Source organism: Phalacrocorax aristotelis, chromosome 1, assembly GCF_949628215.1.
Source record: "Phalacrocorax aristotelis chromosome 1, bGulAri2.1, whole genome shotgun sequence".
Taxonomy (NCBI): Eukaryota; Metazoa; Chordata; class Aves; order Suliformes; family Phalacrocoracidae; genus Phalacrocorax; species Phalacrocorax aristotelis.
Genome location: NC_134276.1, coordinates 168,388,824 through 168,411,359, shown reverse-complemented (window position 1 = coordinate 168,411,359; position 22,536 = coordinate 168,388,824). Strand labels below are relative to the sequence as shown.

The 22,536-nt window shown below is 41.9% G+C and overlaps 1 protein-coding gene across 1 annotated transcript in view; it reads left to right on the top strand.

Moving 5' to 3' along the window:
• The window catches only part of PLXNC1 (plexin C1), a 71,166-nt gene that overhangs the window by 25,807 nt on the left and 22,823 nt on the right, over positions 1 to 22,536 (top strand). The window contains exons 7-20 of the mRNA XM_075080636.1: positions 1,141 to 1,210; positions 2,548 to 2,623; positions 2,752 to 2,805; positions 7,358 to 7,497; positions 8,610 to 8,789; positions 10,124 to 10,211; positions 11,122 to 11,328; positions 11,441 to 11,632; positions 15,117 to 15,216; positions 16,258 to 16,359; positions 16,748 to 16,851; positions 20,760 to 20,801; positions 21,292 to 21,416; positions 21,976 to 22,174. Coding sequence (XP_074936737.1) covers positions 1,141 to 1,210; positions 2,548 to 2,623; positions 2,752 to 2,805; positions 7,358 to 7,497; positions 8,610 to 8,789; positions 10,124 to 10,211; positions 11,122 to 11,328; positions 11,441 to 11,632; positions 15,117 to 15,216; positions 16,258 to 16,359; positions 16,748 to 16,851; positions 20,760 to 20,801; positions 21,292 to 21,416; positions 21,976 to 22,174 — 1,679 coding nt within the window. The remainder of the gene's footprint in view (positions 1 to 1,140; positions 1,211 to 2,547; positions 2,624 to 2,751; positions 2,806 to 7,357; positions 7,498 to 8,609; positions 8,790 to 10,123; positions 10,212 to 11,121; positions 11,329 to 11,440; positions 11,633 to 15,116; positions 15,217 to 16,257; positions 16,360 to 16,747; positions 16,852 to 20,759; positions 20,802 to 21,291; positions 21,417 to 21,975; positions 22,175 to 22,536) is intronic.

Sequence of the window (22,536 nt, the reverse complement as noted above, 5' to 3'; positions counted from 1 at the left end):
TGGAGATGCAAATAAATAGGTGCTTGGTGAAGTATTTCAGAATGTCTATGTGTGCTCATCCACATCTTCAAACATTGAAACAGCTTTAAAAGTCAGACTCTTTGCTATGTGTTTAGTAAGGTATTTAAGTATAGGAACAGTCCCAAGGGCTGTTTCTAACAAGCAGTGCAGGTGACCTTTGCAGAGAGCACCCAAGTGCCATGCTGATGTGTGGAGCTAGGAGATACTTCTGATTTAACAATTTAGATGTAGATGTAACCAAAGCTGGCTTTCATCTGAACAAGCTACCCTGTGATAAAGACAAAGCTTTCTCTACCTTTGCAAGGTAGGTATACTTCAAATCTGTGTAACTTTCCCGGATTAAAAAGCTATCTGCTTCCTAGCATAGAGAAGCCAGAAAAGTCTGCACACATGGGTTTCATTTGATCTCAGACAGTCATTCATTTCACAGACGTACACATCTGCAGGCACACAGATGAAAGGGACCATGGCTTAAGTGGTATATATCTAACTCTACTTTTCGATGTGGTATTCTGCTCGTGGGAGAAGATACTCTTTCATTCCACAGCTGTCAGTGAATTGTTGGTATAGTAATTGCTAGCTGAAATAATGGCAAATTGACTCATGCAATCATAAAAGATTTAAATAGGATGAAAATTGCTACTGCATAGATTACAAAAGGAGACTCTGAAACCAAGTCTCTGAGACAGAAAGAGAGAGGTATGGTGTGTTGGGGTCTCTTGCATTAGAACAGTCTGTTGTGTTAGAAGGCTTGAATTGGGCATCTGGCTGTGCCACAGTATACCACTGTGTCTCTTTGGGAGATGATTTTATATCACTGCTCCATGGTAGCGTTTCCTTATCTGTATCCTGACAATAACATTATTTTTGTATGTCATGCAGTGGGGGCATCAAGCTTAATTAATGAGTGTGTATAAAGTCTTGGAATAACTCAGCTGAAGGGTGCTATGGAAGGACAAAATCTAGTTATTTTTATCAGTCAAACGTGTGAGTGAATGTATAAGAGAAAGTGCATATCATATAGAGAACAGCTGAAGGCACAAGAGCTTTCAACTCAATTATTTTTTACAGTTATTTCTTGTAATATCCAGCATATGTCTAACAGTCACATTTTTCCAGATTGTCTAGTTCTCGAAGCATCACTGTCCTCAAGCTCTTGGAACATCACAAAGACATTTCAGGTGAAAAAGTAAGAGCCTGGTTCCTATTGAAGTTCATTGAGGGGTTTATTGGGGGGACTGAAGTACGATCATTCTTCTTTTTAGTATTTACGAAGGAAATACATTTCACTAAAGATACTAAAATCCCTTTTCTTGGCCCATTTCCTCCGTCTTCTCTTTTTTTATTGTCCTTAGAAAGCTACTTCTGATGACTCTTATTTAACAGGACCCTGGCAGCTAGCTGTAGGATAATCATTACAATGACTGAATTTATGACAAGTGCCTGAAGAGATAATAAAGGATGTCACAATGACATTAAATTCTTTTTTGTCCTTGTGAAAAGGTGGCCCACGGTACTCAGGATAAGACCTATAGCAGAGGAGTCAAGGGATTCTGTAAAAGTCACTTTATGAAGCTGTCTTTTAACGGAGCCAGATGCAATTTAAATATGGTCCATAGGATAACGTGAATACCATTAAACCAGAAAGTAGCAACTAATCTGCTAATAGGAATAATGAATACATATTGTTCTGTACACATTACTTTTCAGAACTCTCTTTGTTGAGAGCTTGCAGTAGAAAGCATTTGTGGCCAGTACATGGCCTTTATGATATGTGGTTGTTAAAACTTAGAAAGATCTGGCTAACATATACTGTTGGTAACTGCAGCGTTCCTGTTCAGAATGCTTCTCCCTTATACAAAGAGGCTAATTCATAGGCACCTGGGATGAAATGGAACTCCTGCTTTTTTGTGAAGTAGCATATCGCTGCCCTCTCCCTGGAGCAACACAGGGAAGGAACTGTCTTCCTCTAAATCAGAGCATTTCTCAGCATGTGTGGAAAAGGCCTGTGCTGCTCTTGGCTCTCCTCCATGCTGATAGATGCATTGCAAAGCAAGACAGGGACAAACTGGTCTCCAACAGGCATATTTTTTGGTAGGGGAAGGCAATAGCAAACTAGCAGTACTTGCTAGCACAGAACAGCAGCTCAGGCAAGCTGTGAAAGAATCAGTGATGGTTTTCTGTCCTTTTCTTGTTAAAAAGTACTATCTGGCCACTTATGTACTGGTGAAAAACACAGCAAAATGAACCCAAAGTGTTCTGTCTGCTTCATGCTTTTTGGAAACTTATGACCCTCAGCATCTCAACACATATTGTATTTCATACTAAATTTGTCCTCAGAATAAGCACAACAGAACAATAAGTTTGGAGGGTAAACACAGGTTATGTCTTTTATGCATTTCGTTATGTTTGCCAGGTTGTTCTCTTGGGTTTGTGCCTTTTTCTGTCACTTGAAATTTCACATTCATGGCTGAATCTAGATTGAGTTCCTGTGTCTTACAAAACCTCTGTTTTCTGTGTTACCAGCTGCTCACAATGTATACGCGAGGGTGAGTGTGCCAGCTGTAACAGGACGCATGTCTCTCCTGCCACCACCTGCCAGGTGAAGTTTGTTGGGGAGGACTGGAATCCCCTGTGATGCCTTTTCCTTGTATTTTTTACATGTGACCAGCAATCTGTTGCTTCCTTGTCCTGACATGGAGAAATGCTGATTTTTTTTTTTTTTTTCAGGAGAGTTGTACTGCAACTGCTTCCAAGGGGATCACCACCGCGCAGAAAACAGAGGTTAGTTAGCATTTTAAGATGGGCATTATTGAGGTTCTGTGGGTTGGGGGAGAAATTTATTTAAAATGAGAGGACTTTGCAGGAAAAATAGAGATATGAACGAGGAGGCAGTCGGTTACATAGAAAGGTAATGCAGAAGTTGGATGGATACTATTTTTTCTTAGTGCTTTGTTGGTGCTTAAAGGTACCAACAAAGATTTGCATTTCAGATCCAGGCATTGAGACAGCAAACACTGCAATAATCAGGTGCCTAGCTTCAGATGCAGTATTTACAATACTGCTTTAAATGCAGAAGTCCCTGTATGCTGTATTTAGGCACTCCACAGGAGCCAGTGTGCTGAGGGCTGGGATGTGTAAGCTGACCCAACAACAAAAAAACACAAAGGAGAACATCTTGGGCTTAATCTCTTACTTAGACTTAAATGCATGTTTGAGTTCTGCTGTCACAGACAACTCTGTGAAACTAGGTTTTGGAATCTCAAACCTCATCCTCATTTTATGCAGCCAGATCATGGCTTCTCCTGAAACATAGCTGCCAGGGGAGCAGAAGGAAGGGGCGGATGTGTCACCCAGTTTCTGCATAACAGACAAGTGGCTAGAGGATGCCTCCAGGAACTGAAATCCCTGGGTGTTAGTACATCCCTGGTTCACACTTCCAGAAGAATTTTCCTTGCTTCTAGGCTGTAGACAAAACTGGAGATGGAGCTACTCTCCATCCATCCTGCTCAAGCTGGATCACTGGAAGAGAAGGAGTGTCGCTGGTGCCAAAGTACCTTCTGAATCTGGTGGTGGAGTTCTCTATTGAAGTCACATAGACTGTATATGAGCATATAGTGTATACGATTTGCGTCGTAGGGCAGCCCTTTAATCTTTTGCTTCGTAGGCCAGCCCTTTAACCACGAGGTTATCCCTTCATTTTTTATGGTGCCAAAATGGTTTTATTTTCTCATAAAACTGAGTAATCTTGTCATCAGTGGTTGCTTATGACATGCAGGTGTTAGGAAAGAAATTAGTAGTGAAGAAAAATTTGACTGATGAGTAAGTACATAGAGATTTGCTGCCTACACTTTTTGGTTTCTGGTCTTCTGTGAGTGATAGCTCAGTTGGTATAAATAGCGACTGTGTTCTTATCTCTAAATGTTTCATTAGAACTACCCAAACTTTTACCTGTGAAGACAGGAATTACCTCTTAAATTCAGCTGTTCAGCTGTTCAGCTGAATTTAAGGTTTGTTAAACAAAATCACAAAATCCATTTTGTTTTTCACAGAGATGAGTGGGATTGTAATACTTGTGCTTCTGAGCATTAATATTCTGGATTTGGTCTGCATCTAAAGCATTATGGCTGGTGAAAGAACAGAGGAAATTTTTCTTTGCTCTGCTTCCAAGTGCATTAATTTGACATTGGTAAATAGTTGGAATTGCCTGGGAGATGGCTTTCTTCCACATGCCTTATCTTGGAAAGACAGTGATGGACAAGGCAGTGAAAGAACTAGAGGCAGTCCAAAGGCAGATATTTATTTAGAAGTGATTGATCCATTCAGAGGGCTTGAAATTGCATTTGAAATCCTGCTCTCCTTTGACTGCTGGTGCTCTAAGGGGAACGTACTGGAGAGCTGAGAAAGAGGATTTGTGTTTTCCCACAACCCTGGCCGAGCATTTAGATTGATATACTTTTTTTTTTTCGGTGGCAGCCCCAGCCCTCGTCCTGACTCCAGCTGCTGGTTTCCATGCATGCACCTTCCCCCTCCCTGCACCAGAGCAGCAGTTGGAGTGCTCACACGAGTACGCTTGGCTGGGGAACTGATTTGGCTGGAAATAACCGTTGTCTTTCAGCAGGTTATTGTTCATCTGGGCCAGTTCCCCAATCCAGTTCTTCACTGGCCTCAGGGCCCGGTGCTAGCACCGCAGGAGGGGTTGTGTCGGACCTGGGAGCTGGGACAAGCTCCCCAGGGTGGCAGAGGCTGTTTAACCTGGACTGCTGCCAGATATGGTGCTGGGACCTGCAGCCATGCTAACCACACCTCTAGGATGTGGCTGCCACTGTTTATGCAGCCCCAGGGAAGTGTTAGGCTGTCCAGCGGATGGGGGGTGGGGGTGGCTGCAGCTCACAAATGTGGAGCTCTATTGAAGTTGACAGCGCTGTGCTGATTTACATTACCTGAGGACCTGGCGCACGCTTCCTGTATGTCTCTCTGCGCGTTTACGCTGCTTTCATTGCATGCCTCACAACTAGTGATTTCAATAAATATCCTTCTGCCTCTCTGCTGACTCCCTTCCCTCTTGCTGCCCTCCGTCTTGCTGCCGGGCATCTCTCCCCCTGCCACACAGTGACTGGAAGGTCAGCAGCTCTCTGGCAGTGGGGAAACGTGCACCACAGACCCCAGCGAGGACACTTGGTCCCTCCTGCATTCAGTGAGGAAATTCACAGTTTCTTTTGCTGCTGAGGAAAGTGCAGCAGTCAAGCCGGGAAGCAGGCTCTCCAGTAGCCAAGGCCAGCTTGCCTCCATGCTGTGAGTTACTGCGCTGACACCATGAGTCCGAGGCAGGACAGGGCGAGGGAGTCCGTGTCATGTAGCCGCAGGGAAGGCGTGATTTCAGGGGGGACTGAAACTTCCAGAATGAACCATTCTTTCCATGATTTTTTCTTGGTGTCAGAAGAAACAAGGCAAGCTAAGCCAAGGCGCCCAGTGGTGTGCAGTGCCTGGCAGAGACCAGCAGCAGCCCTGAAGCACTGCAGCGTCCTGCCGCACGCCTGGGCAGGGGATGCCTGGTGTTTCCCTCAATGAGGCTTACAGCCCTGATGGAGCTCTGGGGGATCTCTGTGTGTTTGTGTGATACCGTGTTATTCCTGTGCTTCAGGGATCCCTGCTGGTTACCAGTGAGAGCCCTGAAGCAGTGTTTTACTGCTTTCTGTGATATTTGGCTTCTGGATTTGTGTAAGGATATTGTCCTTGGTGCACTGGAAGCTGGGCACAAGCAGAGAGATGGGACGTGGGTGGAGAAGAGCACTCATGCTTCACTGGCTTTAAGCGCTCACATTTCTGCTTCAGTTGACCTGCTTGCATACTAAGGGTTAAGCTGATCCCCAGGTCAGGGTGGGAGTGAATTTTCCCCCTCAGGCTGTTTGTCAGTGGTTTCCTTTGCCCTCCTCCATTATCCACACCAGAGGTCACCTTGGAGGCCCTTTTGCAGGCCCTCCAGCCCCAGCCTTTGCGCACTCTCTTGCCCTTTCCTAATGCGCAAGTTGCAGCTTTCAATCAGTTGTGACAGGTCTCACATTTGCTCTGGAGCGCTCCGGCGTTCAGCGGGCCGTGGTAGCATGTGGGGACAACGTGCCAGGAACCTTTCTGAAATGGGCAAATGCTGTGTTTGCAGTGGATGGCAATGTGACCCCTGTGGTCACCCCAGGCTCCCAGCCCGAAGGCTTGGTGCTGCTCTGGGTACAGGAAAAGATTAGTGGCGAGAAAAACCGTGTGGCAAGGTCTATCCTAGAGGTTTTGCACCAGCACCCTTCTCAGGGTCGGGAAGGCTGAACTGCCTAGTGGATGTATCCACAGGCGCACAGCAGAAATCACAATACTCTAAAAACTTACTTTAAACTAGTATTATAGGCAGTCTAAAAGCAAGCTAGAAATTGTTTGCCTGAGAAGGTCCCAAACAGTTTGTGGTTTCATATGCGTATTTTCCTGTTTTTTTTAAATGTTTTCAGTTTGTTGTCTGAAAGATGCATAGAGAGGAAACAGTCTGTGTGATTATAAAACTGGGGAAGCAGCAAAACTGATTAAACATGAGATGCTGTCAAATGTATCAAGTAAATACACTAGGGAAAAAAATCTTCTTGCTTGGTAGTGTTACTAAGTTGGAATGAGTAAATACAAAGATACACAAAGAAAAGCACAGTTTAAAAATCGGCCACATTTCTGCAAGATTGTGACAGCATCAGAGCAAACTAAAATTATTCTTAAATGCTGGAAAATAGATTTGTAAACTTCTTAGCATCAAAATGGGGTAACAAAAAAACCCCACAGTTGTGTTGTACCTTTAGCTCTATGTAAGGCTTTGAAAAAACTTTATAGTAAAGCTGATTCTGGGGCTCTTCCTTGACTTTTCATTCTAGGATTTGACCCTGCTTCCCCTTTTCAGGTCCTGAGGGATGCCTTCATTTGTTTCTCTGATCTCTCATAGTGACAGCACTGTGGGTTTTGTCTTGCGTTGTTTCTTAGTTCTTCAAAGGTCACACAAAATGTATCATTTCAAGCTGGGTTTTTATGATACTTACCTTGCAATATGTCAGATTGCGATTCCTTTGGGCAACTTTGTTATGAGATAAGGTGAAATATAAAATATGTAGGTAAAAATAGTTGGCTTGTAAATAAGTTGTGATTGACAGTAGTTCCCAAGATCAAGCTTAACAAGATTTGAAATTAATAAGAAAAAATGTATTCCAGTGCCATAAAACCTGCATTTCTGAGTGGTGGTTGTTTTTGCAGCTGTTGTTTAACTGCCTAGCCTTTTTATAACCAGATTTTGTTTTGTTTTGTTTTCTGATAGCATATCAGCATTCATTCCATTGAACCTTTGTGGATTTCTACGCTAGGCAAAAGTGAAATAACAGTCAAAGGAGAAAACTTTACACGTGCATCAGGCATAAAACTCATACTGACTGGAATCACTGGCTGTAAACCAGACATGTGAGTTAAGCTCTGAAAAAGAATACGGTTTTCTTTCCATGGTGAAAATTATGCCCATTTTGCCCTAGCAATACGGTTGTGTGAATAGTTGTCATGGACCTCTCCTCAGCAGAAAGGGGTATGCTCTGCACTCCTTTAGTTATACTTCCACTTTAAATGCCCAAAGGATTGCAATTAATTTGGGGTTTGGGTAAAATACAAGGGATGGGTGGGTAGGTGAGCAGCTCTCAGCAGTAGTTACAGCAGTTCTGTGGCCCTCTGTGCCTTGCAGCAGGCAACAAGAAGTTAGGTCACAGGAAAGCCTCAGCTTTTGTTTGACTCTCCTCTGCTTCAAAATATCCCCCATGTATTCTAGGATTCTGCTTGTGAAAGCACAGACACCATGCCAGGGAAGGGAATCTCTCATGCAACAGCATGTACTTTCTCTGTTGATGATTGCACAGTGTAAACCCCTCAGTAATTAGGCTATCTTATTCTGAATCAGTCATTTTCAGGTGCAGCTGCAATGGCTGTCTGTGATTACCAAGCTCATTTTACATAGCTGGCACTTGAAAAAAGATTCATATGGTACAGTTCGATTTTTAGTTCAGCCATGAATTGGGGCCACAGAAAACAAAAGGAGAGAAGGGTGGAGAGAGGAAAAGGAGGGAGAGAGAAGAAGTAGATACAAAGAGGAAGAAGATAAAGGGAGGAAGGAGAGAAAGGAGGGGGGAAGAGGGAAAGAGGAAAAGAAGGAAGAAGAGGGAACAAGATTCTCATCTTGACTAGCTAGTATGGTAGTAGCGCAGAGAAGTGCATAGCGCAGTACACAGTTTACACAGCAAAATCACACATTGCATCACATAGCCTCATCCCAAAGCCATAAGACCAATATCTATACCATCTTCTGTGATTATTGTGACACATAGCAATTTCATTCAAAAGATGCCCTACTTTGTCCTTTCAACTCCCTGCTCTCTCTTTCCACCTCCATCTGACAGCTCAAAGAGAGTTTCGTTCTTCTTCTCTCCTCACCCTTTGCTTTAGGTTGTTGTAGGCTTTGTGTAGTAACACTGATGAGTGGCATAGTGGCATCTGTGTTTCAGCATCTGACTGTTTTCTTTTTCCTTCAGCATTAAAGTTAGAAATGTGCTAAATGATACACAAATGACATTTGCCCTCCCACCAACACGTAAAGAGGCCAAAAGTATATGTATACAGGCTAATGGGAAAAAATGTTCACCACCAATGACGCTACATTATGTTTCACTGCCATCATGTTTTGGAATCACACCAAATACCTCCTGGATCAGGTAATTTTGTCTTTCTATACTTCTTATGTATTTATTAAAATGTAGTCCCACTGAGTTGATATGAGCCTCCTTCCTTGGCCAGACTGCAGCTGATATAAACTTGGATGACTGCTGTAACCTGTTGTGGAGGATGAATTTATGCTGGTGAATTGATTTAACATTTAACATACAGATAAGGTCATGATAGCTGCAAGACAGATTCTGTGTTCTGCAGGATTCTGTAAAATCCTTCCTGCCCCCGCCAGTTCTCCTTTGTAGAAGTCAAAAATAGTCTCTTCATACTAAAGCTAAATCCAAAATATGGGTAGCATGCATAAATTCAAGCTCCAATTAACTTTCATTTCTTGATACTAATATATCCTTCACCTCTAAAACAATATAAAGTATCAGTGAACTGGAAATGAAGTGAAAATAATCACCACTGTAGTGATACACACAGACTTGCTTTAGGAGCCAGTTCCCTAAAGCCAAAAGAGCCCTTTTCAAGCCTCCGCTGTGTTCTGTGGGAGACTCACAGTTCCGGTGAGAGACTTACAGGGTGGGTTTAAGATATTCTCAGTCACAGCTTTCCACCTGTCCTTCTGCCTACACAGTTTTTACGCAATTCCATGTTCTCATTCTGGTATCTTGGTGTCAGGCATTGGCAAGTGTGGATTTGAGGTAATAAGTTGGGCTGGCAGCTGCAGCAGCTGAGCAGCTAGGACACATGCCCTCATCTCCAGGTGAGGGGTAGCTCAGGCAGCTGAAAATTAATAATACCTTAAACCACTCCAACTGTGTTCAGCAGAGATTGTGAGCCAGAGCCCTCAGACACAAGCACCATTGTGTGCGCTGAGACAGATGGTCTGAACACTGCCGAGAATGTTTACTGTGAGGTGCCTGGCACTATTGGTTTGTCCTGAAGAAGGCAAGAATTAAGCATAGGCGGGGCCGCTCTGGGGCAGTGAAATACTATGTCTTCAAGACAGAATACTAAATCACGGTCTAGTTCTTTGGCTGCATGAATAGAAAACAAGGTGGAGAGTCCCTGAAAAGGAGTATGCATGTGTATGCTATCAAGCCGTTTGGTTTTGTGGTAGCAAAAGCATTTACCGTTACATTATGAGGAAAGAATGGCAGTACACTGCATAGCTCAAATTATCTTGTCCTGCAGTTTGACTTCATTATATTGGCTGCTATCAAAGCAAAATACACGAGTAGTTTATTCACAGCTGAAGCCTTAATGCTTAATGCAGGACTTGTCTGTGGGAAAACAGATAATATTAACCTCCTTTCCCCCCTCCCCCCCTTTTTTTTTGTTGTTGTTGTTTGTTTTCTGGTGGTTTTTTTTACAGTGGTGGTCGCAAAATTACTACGATTGGTAGAAATTTTAATGTGGTGGACAGCGTGATTATTTCAGATGACCAGAGATCAAACCTCACCGTGAGTCTTAACCTCCTTTACAGTACCAGATAGAAGTCTCTTAAGGGATTAGGCTTTTATTCCTGAGGTTTCAGAAGGGTTTCAATATTTTTCAAACACTTGCAGGCACGCATCAGTCACTCTACTGAAATAAATATGACCACTTGTAGGATTACGGTTCCACACATTCTCAGTACAGGATCATGGATACACATAAGCTACTCTCCTGTGTAATTCCCTGAGCCTTTTTTCTATCCTCTAGAGACTTGCTCTAAATTCATCCTTTTTGAGCCTCCCCAGCCTCCGTATATGGGTCTGTTGGGGTGGAGGGGTGTACTTCTCTCTGGGTTTGTGTTGAGAACACAAATGGTGCCACTGCCTCAGCAAGGGGCAGGAGACTGGAGCTGATTTTGGGATGAAACCCTTCCTCTGAGGCTGTGAGAAGGTGCGTACCCTGTTGCCTCCTGGGCTTGCAGCACAGAGACCAGAAAACAGCAGCACCCCTCCATGGCATAAGCAATGGGGTGACTGTAGCAACTCCCCCTATCAGGACTTAAGCTGGGGAGAGCTAATGCCCAGGGGTGCTGCAGAGCTCATCCTGCTCTTCTCTTGTCACCTGCATTGAGGGGAAGGAAGGAGAAATCACTGTCACTATTCCTGTCTCACTGCAGGAAATAGCTGCCTTAGCAGTGCGCAATCTGCCTTGAAGCAGCGTGCAGAGTGTGTGATAAATGCTCTTGAACGTAGATACAAGCTCAGCACAGAAACTTTCCCAGGTGCTCTGCATGCAACTCTGATCGCAGAGAAGATGTTTAGCAGATATCTGTGTGAAGTCAGGAAGACGTTAAAATGATTTTGAGTGCCTGTGTTTGTAATTGTACCCACTGTTGAGTGCTTAATGACTGCTACAGCTTTGCTATTGCATTTCTAGGTCTCTAGGTGTCCTGGAAATGAATCTGAGTATCATTACTTAACGCCAAGCCTGAGCCATGCAACAGAGGGTAAAGTTGTTGATATGATGTTAAAAGTGGAAACTGCCTTTATACCATGTGTCAAATTACACTATCACCCTGACCCAGTGTTCATTAACTACCAGCTGCACACTGAGCTGGATCCTGATCTGGAATTAAAAATATATGTAAGTTTGAAAGTCATAAACTATAATTCCTTATTTAAAATAGTTGTTGGGGATAATTTTACTTCTTACTGTATTTAGTGACTGTTTATTATCTACAATTTTTTCTCTCTAGAAAGAAAATGACAACTTGAATATTTCTAAAACTGAGGTAGAGGTTTATCTGTCATACATGAATGGTACACAGACCAAAAAGATATGGTTCAGCATCCAAAATATTACCACAAAACCAGACCGTAGCACCATACTGTGCAAATTCAAAAGGGAAGGAACAGACAAGATCGATTTTTCCACAGTGAAAGTTTTTGTAAGTAGAGTTCCCTTTTTTTGCAGTTTAACAATGTTTGGATGTTTATGCAAATGAAGTAAAATGTAGCATTAATGCTCTGGTCATGAACACTTATTAGAGAGGGAGGAACTGGGTGCATTTTTTGTTATCCTGGTACTTGGTAGTCCGGTTATCTGCCTTACATCTAAGTACGTCTGCCTAGCTTAGGTACCACTAAGAGTACTGAGTTCATTTACTGTCTGGTTACCGCTGTAGTGTCAGAGGTAAGCTTTGCAGTCCAAGTTGAGCTCACTGCTTCCGAGCTCCAGGAGAGCAGTAGCTTGTCAGACCTCTGGCTGCAGCACAGACATCACTGATAAAGCATCACTGGCTCCAGGAGAGCCCCTCATCTTAGATCTGTAAGCAGTCCGCTGCTGCAGTGTGGCCATGAGGAAAAGGATTGTGTCCTCCCATTCACTTTTCCCACTAAAGCAGATAAGGATCTTGAACAGTGCATAGTGATCACCACTAAGACAGAAGAAAAGGCATTTCCAGATGAAAAAGGGGCTAAAATTCAGCGTGCACCAGGGAGGCCAAAATGCTATGAACATACGGCACAAAGCCAGCCCCAAATATAAGAACATTAGCATGGATGTCAAAGCTAAATGGCAGCTTAAGATATTTTCACCATGAATAAGATGAAGATATGAATTTTTAAAAAAGCAATCGTCACCATTTATGTGGGAGAAAAATGATGCCAGACTCTCATGGCCGTGTATGGTGGTATAAAACAGAAATAACTCTATTGACTTCAAGGCATATGGCTTATAGTAAAGATTAACGAAGCTATTCTCAATTTCATATCACTGTTAACTGATCCCCCATCTGTGGATCCTGCCGTCTGAGCCAGTTATGGCATGGAAAAGCCTTTCTGAGATTGGTGTTGCATTTAAATATTAACATTGCCTTGCAATATCACATACTCATCCTGCAAGCTTCATAGGAGTGACTGTCATAGAAAGGTCACCACTTCGCTAAGGCAAATCAAGTGTGATAGTTATAATGTAACATTTTATTTCTGGTAACTTAAAAATTATTTTTTCCAACATTAAGAAAAATGTGAAAGTAGGAAATCGTCACATACTTTTTAATCTTATAAATAAATCATCATAGAAGAAGTAGGGCCAATCTGAAGACAGAATAAGCTGGGTATAGAAGATAGTATGGGCCAAGAATAAACGTATCTCTTGCTTTAGTTTTCAGGAAGATGGGATATTGAGTGTGGGGTCAAAAACAGAATGATCAGTCTGAACTGAGGTGTCAAAGAAGAAAATGCCATTCTTGTGACATAAGCAAGATTCAGATAGATGGAGGGGCTCAAGACAGCTGGAACAGGATCATTCCCATCACAGCCCTGAGGAAGAACTGGCACATGATATTGTAGTCTTAGTAGGAAAGATTTTAAATAAAGCTGTATAGTCAGGAGAGGTACTGTGTGATTGGAGAAGGGCAAATATAAAGCCAGTATTTAAAACAGGAAAAAAAAAACCAACTAGGCAAATAGAGGCTTGCTGATTTAGTCCTAGGTCTATGTAAAGCTTTATAATGTATTTTGAATGAGGAACTTGGGAAAGACCTGGAGGTAAATGGAAAATGGGATAATTGTCAACTTCTTTTTAATAAAAGCAGATTATGCTAGATATCTTCATTTGTAAGATGAATTATTTCCTCAACAACAAAAAAGCGGTAGATCACATGTACCTGGAAGTCATTCAGTAAACTACTTAACATGGTGATTATGAAGACGCTAGGGATTAGAAAAACTGGATGCTGTGTATGGGGATCTGACTCTGGGCAATGTTGATTTTCATACAGATATTATTTAATATTGCTGGTGACTTGAGCACAAAAAAAAGGCATGCAGTAATAACATTTGTTGGTGACATAAAGCTCACAGGCATTAGCAGTCCAGAGGAGGTTTTATAATGTCATGCAGAAAGAATGAAATTAATTTAGGAATAGAATGAATTCAGGTGTACCTTATTAGTCCGTGATTCAAAAGCAAGATAAATAAAAGATAAGGAAAGAAGTGGGGCCACTGAGTAGGAAGGTTATGGTGAAGATTAAAGATAATCTAAGTATGAATGGAAAATTAAATGAAAGCTTCGCCTCAGTTTTCAATAAGCAGGGATGAATAGCAGGAATTTCTGCTTTGGGAATGCTTTGGCTGGACATGACAAGTGGAGAAGGTCAGGTGTATTAGTCACAGGGTGATTAATGTATTTAGCCACCAATGCATTTCAGCCTTAGAAAAGGCAAATGGGATCCTAGGAAGGCTCAGACTGAAAGTGCTTTGTATGGAACCTGTGAAAACACATAAATAACCGAGGGAAAAATACATTTAATGGAGGAAATAGGTCTGCTTTGTCTTCTGTTCTTTGTAGCCCCAGAAATACGAAGGCTGTGTCCTTCCTGCCCTGTGGGGTTTCTTTGCTTGCTCATGTCCGTGTAGCTGTGATGTGACTATCCAGTTGGCAGTGTCCAGCTGCCCTGGCCGCTCACCTCCTGTGACAAGCCAGTGATTGAAATCACCAGATCTGTACCTTCCCTGCTGTAAACCAAAATAATTTCAACCCAACGCTCCTTTTCAATTATCTCAGGCTTATTTCTATCCCTGGCACTTGGTGGTATTCTTTTTCTGTGTCAAAGCATATTTTTACTTCTGGTCTGTTTATAGTCTTAGCTACCCTTTATTTATGTGCTTTCATAGTCCTCCTTGAGATCTTCCTTTGTGAAATTTATTCAGCCATAATTATCAGTGGTGAGTGCCTCGCTTTGGCATCTGGCAGACTTCAGCACTTTCATGTATTCCTAAGAATTAATGCCTATCCTGCATTTGACAAGCCCAGTGGCTGTTGGGGGATGTTGTACATGTATGTTGTACTTGTTCTTAAGTGGGCTTTTAGGGACGCCCTACATCCTACATAAAAAGGTTGAAACTTCTGCAAAGAAATAGGGAAGAGGGCTGTGGGCCAGGCGTCTATCAAAAAATGTACTTCCCTCGTTATTAATGTGAGCCTTATCTTACTTTTCTGCTCAGCAGAATAACACTGTGAGTGCAAAGGAATGTTTTTTATTATCAACACGTGGCTTCCTCGCTTCAAAATGCCAGAATGTTTAGCAGCAGTTCTGAAGTGCATGAGCCACTTGGCCAGCTGGAGGCCAGATCTTGCCATTCCTTTGAGGGCCATTGCAGAAAGAGCAATGGCAAAATTTGGTGCTACATGAGGACCTCCCAGTTTTTCTCTTGCCACTGCTCTGTTACCCTGCTTAAACATCAGTAAAAGTTAAGTTTGTGTTCGTTCACATATGTTTCCCCTAATTGCTGCTGTCTTCCCAATAATCTGCAGAACGAGGGTCCTTCATATGCCTCAAATACTTTTTTTTTTTAATACATGACATTTCATTTTAAGTACTGATATAATACCTGTCGTCTATTAACACAGCCATTATTTTTCTTCAGGTCAAATTAGGAAATTTTGAGCATGAAGTTAAACCAACATCATCATACATATATTTATATGTTCTTATTTTGCTACCTATTGTAGTGGGTGTCATTATAGGTAAGTACAATAATGTGTTTTCAGTTTTTGATTTGCTGAAGGGTGTAATCGTGACGCATAAACAGATACACATACGCACATACATGTTCAGGACTGTCACAAACGCTCTGGTGGCTTTCCCTTGTTCCCAGTAAGAGTGGACAAAGTGAACGCTGGTCTGGTGGTGAAGTCCATCTTGTCAGACTACAGCATGTTTCACAGCAGTAGTTTTGGCTGTCCTGCTGGGATTACTCACCACCACCATTTAGTGAGGCAGGCCGTAGGACTGACATCCTTGTATCACAACTTGGGCCTTTCCAGCTGTCAGAGCTGGGCTCCCCTCCTGTCCCTGGGGCAGATGTTCCCTAACAAACTGCTTATCCTCAGGCAGTGTTTTGTGGTGCTCAGTCTCATTTGGATCATTCATTAATTTGTAGGTCATTACTAAATTGAGGAGGGTAAACAGTTACCTCATTCTCTTTTTGTCACTGTTTTTTTCTGAATGTTTTGACAGGGTGATATATTCAGTAAATTTCCATTTGTTGTAACAAGTTTAGGGGTTTATTCTTTTGTTTGGTTGGGTTTCTTTTTAAAAAGTGCATTACCTTTACAGGAACTTTATCTCATGCCTTCACTCTCTGAAAAAAAGCTTTAGAGAAGTTAACAGTTTGGAAGTGGATTTACTGTTCAAAACAACTGTTTTTCCTGTTTAATCAGTGCTACTTTAAGTAGGTTGCTAGTAACAGAAGTGGTTGTTAGATTCTGTGTCTCACTGTGCAGGTTGTACATAGCAGGGGGTGCTGTACTTTCAAATAAAGGTGGATTGACAATTCTAAGACCTTGTTAAAAGGAATGTTTTTTATTAAAAATTGGGGTTTAGATCCAGATAACCAGGGCTCCTGGGTACTAGCACACTGACAACAGTAGAAACAGTAATCCTCCTGGAGAGTGCAAGTATATATTAATCTTTCTGTTTCTTAAAATAATATTAAAATATGTCGTGTATAGGGGTTGTCTGTTCTGCAATTTCTGTACTCATAATCTTTTTTTCTTCCTTTTTAGTGGCATTCATAGTTACTAGATACAAATCCAAAGAGTTAACTCGTAAACAGAGTCAGCAGCTTGAACTGCTGGAATATGAGATTCGGAAGGAAATACGTGAGGGTAGGTCTAAAGAGCTTTATAGAGCTTAAATACAGCATAATTTCTGAACTGAAACTGTCAAGAAGCTCACATTATATAAACACTTTAATTTTATAGCTGTTAGAATATTTTTGTGTTGTATCAGAGTTCCTCTTTAATGTTGATGTGCACTGTGGTAGCAGATAGCACTGAGCTAATAGGATTGCATGTCATATTTCCCTCAACAAAAGTGGGGAAAAAAACCTGATTGGTACTTTCCCGCTCGTAAGAACTTCATCTAGAAAAACAGCCCCTCTTCCCTGAAAACTGTGTTTTAAGGAACATCTGTTGGGGCCAAGTTATAATTGTGAAGATGATTTTGTGTCAGCTAAACTAACTGTCTGGGTGGGGAGGGGGGTTGCTTTTTCAGGATTTGCCGAACTGCAGATGGATGAATTAGACGTGGTGGATAGTTTTGGAACCGTTCCCTTCCTTGACTACAAACACTTTGCTCTTAGGACTTTCTTTCCAGAGGTAAATATTTACAAGTCTTTCAGTTGTCAGCCCTGTGTAATAGTGAAAAAGCTAGGAAGGTCAGGATCAAATAACTAAAGTAAATACTACACAGTAATTGCACATTGTTTTCACAAGAAACTTCTCTTAAATCAAGAATTACCAAAGAACACTTGAGGCTGTACATCTCTATATTTAACCAAGCCTAAATGCTGTAGATAAAGCACTGTTGTTGAATTTTCAAGGGTTGTGTGTGCATCCATTTCTTTTTTGCTCAGCTTCACCAAGCTGCTTGCCTTTCCGGCCATCCTAACTAATCTATAATTTAGCCATTGCTTTTTTTGTTCTCATGCTTTCACTTTCCATGCTCTAGCTAATTAAAGTAACAGTCAGGCTAGCTAACATGCTAGCTAACATCATGACACTTCCTAATTAGACTTGTGGGATGAAGAAATGGCTCTAAGGTCATGCTGACTTTCTACTCCAAGCTGCTGACAGAAATTCCTTGATTCAAAGGAGTGCAGGTCAAATGCTTAAATATTACATAAATACTTATGTGCTGTCCAGTTTGGAGGTGAATATTTTCATTGTTCTTTGGAGCCGTTTGTGCCACTGCATCAGAGGACCGAAGAGGCCTTCTCCTGAATGTTTTACTTCTCTTGCTGTTTTTTCAGCGTATGTGGCACATCAGGATGCTGATCAGTGCATTTGCCACAGCTTTCAAAATTATATCATGATCTTAACCAGGGCTTACTGGAATTTACTAATTGGCAGAAGCTGTGATCTCAGCTGGTGATATTTTGCTGTATAACTGACACCAATGAGCAGAAACCTTTGGTTAGTGCTGTGGTGTTTAGGGTATAGCTGGTATGTATGCAAATTTTCTACTAGTCTTCATGTGTTACTCATCGCTGCTGCGGCTGCAACCCAGTCCTGCAGTCTTATCTGCACCCTACTTCTCTTTATCGCCATGTGTGATCCCACTAAAAGCTCATTGTGATAAAGTGAAACACATGTGATAATGCAGAATCAGGGCCCTTTTTTTTGTACACCACCAAATACTAGATACTAAGGCAGAATAATATTTAACAATTACATATGCATAATCTTTGTACACTTTGAGTCCAGTTCTCACACCAGAGGAAACTGGGAATATCTCTGCTGGTACTGCTGTGATGCCCCCAGTCAAATTCGTATGGGGTCACTAGGAGGTTTGAAGGAAGTGGAGCAAGGAAACCTTACTTTCTGCACCCTTTTCCTTTCAGTTTGTTTTGCTGCCAGGCATATTAGCATTAAAATAGTGTTTTTATTTTTAGGAATATATCTTTTCCTAGTGATAGTCCTCTGTCAAAACAGTAACAATCCGTAGAAGCTGTCTGGGTGGAAATGCTTTGCTTTATGCAAATAAAAAGGGAAGAAAAAAAGGCATGAAGTCTGCCACTCTGTTGCATTATGTGAGGTCAGAAAGGGAAGGGCTCCTCTTTTGCCTGGGCAAATCTCATTCCACTGCACATCCTGGAAATTATTCCAGTTAGATTTTGTCTCTGTTTGAAATACTGATACCACAAAGGTAAACTTTCCACTATTAGCTCTCTACAGACAAGTGGTGTCAGGCAAGTTATTTAACCTATTGTGTGCCTGTTTTTCCTGCTAAGTACTTGCCATTTACATTGCGGGAGTGTCCAAACATGCCTTGTGCTTCATGAACGTGGTAAGAGACCAGTGCTCTACTCAACAAATATTGCAGATGAACAGAAAAGGCGAAGGGGTAGTAGATGAAAAACAAGTGTCAGAAGGGTTGGCGGAAGGGTCAAAGTGACAAGCCACCACTTCCCTTTCTTAACCTCATGCATTTGAATGATGTCCATATTGTACTCTTTCTGCCTTCCAGTGTGTTCAATGGGTTTTGTCTCATATAATCTGACCTGTTTCAATACAGGCATCAAAGCTGTTCACTGAGCATCTTCTGTAGTCAGTGGAAAGACAGGCTGCTCAAGAAGTGATTCATCCCCCTTGCCTGAGACATCTGTCTCAGGATGGGATGGGTTGCTTAAAGGGGGAGTCAGATACCTAAAATTAAGAGTGATGGACCCCATCTTCATGTTGAGCTTCTCACTTCCCGCTCCTTCAATTTTCTATATCTAATCTGGCTTGATAGCTTTTGTTTTCTGCTTTATGCTTGTAGGTGCTAAATGGCTATTACATCTATTTTTAAAATATTCCTTATGCTAAGCCTGATTTTTGCTTTACATGTTAAATTTGGATTATTGCTTCTGTTTTCCGTCAATCTCCTGCATTGTTTGGTTTAATGCTACCATGCTTGTTATCTGTTCACAAGCATTTTTAACCTTTAATGTGGTTCTGGTGGGTTTAGTCTGTTTGAGTGTGTGTTTTATTGGTAGGTAGTGTTAGGGGTGCTGGAGAAGTTCTGGAAAAATGGGAATAGCCAGTGGAGGAAGAGAAGAGGAGTATGGTAGGGGAGAAGAGAACAGAAGGCATGAGGAAAAGGAGGGATGAAAAATCAGATATGTAGATGAAAAGTTAGAGGTGAGCTAGCAACATGCGCTTGCAGCCCAGAAAGCCAGTCGTACCCTGGGCTGTATAAAGATAAGCCTGGCCAGAAGTTTGAGGGAGGTGATTCTCCCCCTCCACTCTGCTCTCATGAGACCCCACCTGGAGCACTGCATCCAGCTCAGGGGACCCCAGCACAAGAAGGACATGGACCTGTTAGAGTGGGTACAGAGGAGGCCCACGAAAATGGGCAGAGGGCTGGAGCACCTCCCTTGCAAGGACAAGCTGAGAGAGTTGGGGTGGTTGGGCCTGGAGAAGAGATGTGTCCGGGGAGACCTTATCGCAGCCTTTCAATATAAAGGAGGCTTATAACAGAGGGAGACCTTTCATGAGGGCCTGTAGTGACAGGACGAGGGGAAATGGTTTTAAACTGAAAGAGGATAGATTTAGATTCGGCATAAGGAAGAAGTTCTTTAGGATGAGGGTGGTGAAGCACTGGAACAGGTTGTCCAGAGAAGCTGTGGATGCCCCATCCCTGGAAGTGTTCAAGGTCAGGCTGGATGGGACTTTGAGCAACCTGACCGAGCAGAAGTGTCGCTGCCTGTGGCAGGGGGGTTGGACTAGATGATCTTTGAAGGTCACTTCCAACCAAATCCGTTCTGCGATTCTAAGATTCTATAAGGAAACTAGGGACCGCCAGCATCACAGATAAAGCAGATGACAGTAAACGTTCCTAGTGTGAATTTGTTGCTCAAGGGTGCTGCTTTGGGAACACGCAGCTGTGTTGGGACCTTACAGGCTGTAAGAGTCAGACGAGAGGCATTGACAAGCTCTTTGAGAACTGGGGGCTTCCCTTTTTTGTGAGAGCTTTTGCTAGGACTGCATGTGTGGTGGCACCTGTGCCTCTCTGGAGACTGACAGCATGAACCTCCTGGAGAGTTCATTAGTGAACATTCATAAAGTGCCTTGAAATGAATGGAGGCACATGAGCTCAAGTGTCACTCTGTTACAGAAGCCCTGCATACCAAAGGCTATCATTGCCGTCCGAGAAGGATGCAGCCTGCAGCACCCCTTGCACATCAGCACATTTGCAGAAGAGGGTAATAAACAGCTTTTCCTGGCAGAGCGTTAGCTGACTGCTGTGCTAGTGCCGCTCAGCAGCACAGAGTCACACCCACAGTAACGCTGAAGTCGATACCAGGTCATCTCCGAGAGTTCACTTTTCAGTGAACCTTGGCAGCACCTTTGCAGAATTATTGTGTAAAGTTTTATATTGAAGCCTCATTAGAAGCCAGCAGTTCCATTGTTTTGTTTCAAGTTGTATGCCACCAGGAACATGCTTGGCATGTTTAACGTACATGTGTTAGAAGCTTTTGGTATACGTAAGAATGATAAATATCACCTGTCTTATATTTTAGTCAGGAGACGTTGCATCCATCTTCAGTGAAGACATGCCACAGGTAAGTTGATGTAGTGAGATATGCCTTAATTAATAAACTTTTTTAAGAGTGATTTTATCCCTTATCTCAGTGTTGTCCTAGAAAGCGTCAGATTGCATTTTCAATATGTTCCTTTCCCCCGTGAGGAGGGTTACATGGATTTATGTATAAAAAGAACTTGCTATGTAAGATGCTGTTACCCAATGTACATTATGACTTATTTAAATAACATAAACAGAATCTAGTCATGGGAAATGACAGGCAGACTTAACTATTAGCATTACTTTGTGTATCTGGCGGAAAATGTGTGCTCTGCATGTGTGTACTCTGTGTTATGCACAAACGCAAATTCATCTTCGGTAAAATCCTGAGACCCATAATAAAATGCAAAATTCCCACTGATTTGAAGGAGGCCAGGATCTTATCCCATATGTTGCTTACCATTTTTCTGAGCATTAAGAATCCATCATAGCCAAACTACAGTTTGCTTATTTTTGTTTAACTATTCCAGAGCAGAGACCAAACGAGCAAGGATGAAAGCTTCAACATGTTGCATGCTTTAATTTGTAACAAGAACTTTCTTGTTACTCTCATTCACACCCTTGAAAAGCAGAAAAATTTCTCTGTGAAAGACAGGTACAGTATGATTATGCTTATCATCTTCAAGACAAAGAATTAGCAGGAAAAAACAACATGGATTGTAGCACACAAATGTAATTTTTCTACTTCTTGCAAAACAAGCTTGCATTACCCCAGAGGACTTTTCCATCTTCCCCATCTGCACACACTGAGGAAGAAAAAACATTGCCATTAAAACAAGCCATTAAAGAGAAATCAGAATGTTTGTACGTGTAAACAAAGAGGCAAAGGAGCAGGAAAACTCACTTCAAAACTGTAAACACTTCCTGCAGTTAGATCAACAGTTCTACAGTTCAGAAATGTTCTGTCACTGAAGCAGGTGTTGTTCTGCAGAATTAAATTTAGAGACACAAATTCTGTGTTTAAAAAATAATCACAAGAGCAGATGGACTTGCATTTTTTATATTTTTGTAGAGATCAGTGGACAGTTTCTGTGCCTGAGGAGAGAAAACTTAGGATATGAACTTCACTAAAGAGTGTTTCATTTATTAAAGATGACTGAGAAAAGAAATTTCAAATATTATAGCATTGCGGATTGGTTTTTTTTTTTTAACAGGTGCTTGTTTGCATCCTTCTTGACTATTGCACTACAGACTAAGCTAGTTTACCTAACCCATATTTTGGAAGTGTTGACAAAGGACCTGATGGAGCAGTCAAGCAATGTACAGCCTAAGCTCCTGCTCAGACGAACCGAATCTGTGGTAGAAAAATTGCTGACAAACTGGATGTCTGTCTGCCTTTCTGGATTTCTCCGGGTACGTGTACATCTTTTCACTACATAAGATAGAGAAAGAATTTTTAAAATGGATTTCTTCCACAGGAGTTGTTAGAGGGATCAGTTTAAACCATTCAGTATAACGTTTAACATTATTAACACGCACTTTTCTAGTTTAGGTGATTTGGCCAGCTATCATCAATGTGGTGTAGGAAAAGAGCACATCTGTGAGCAATGATCATGCCATTTGGTTGAGATTTGGGTAATTTTGCAATTCTAGCATATCCTTTTCCCGTGTCAGACGTCATTTCATCTCCATGAGATGCATTGTGATCATACTGAAAGACTGACACCCTTGTTAAAATGCAGCTGTACCTTTCTATGCAAGCTGTTGGAAAGCTA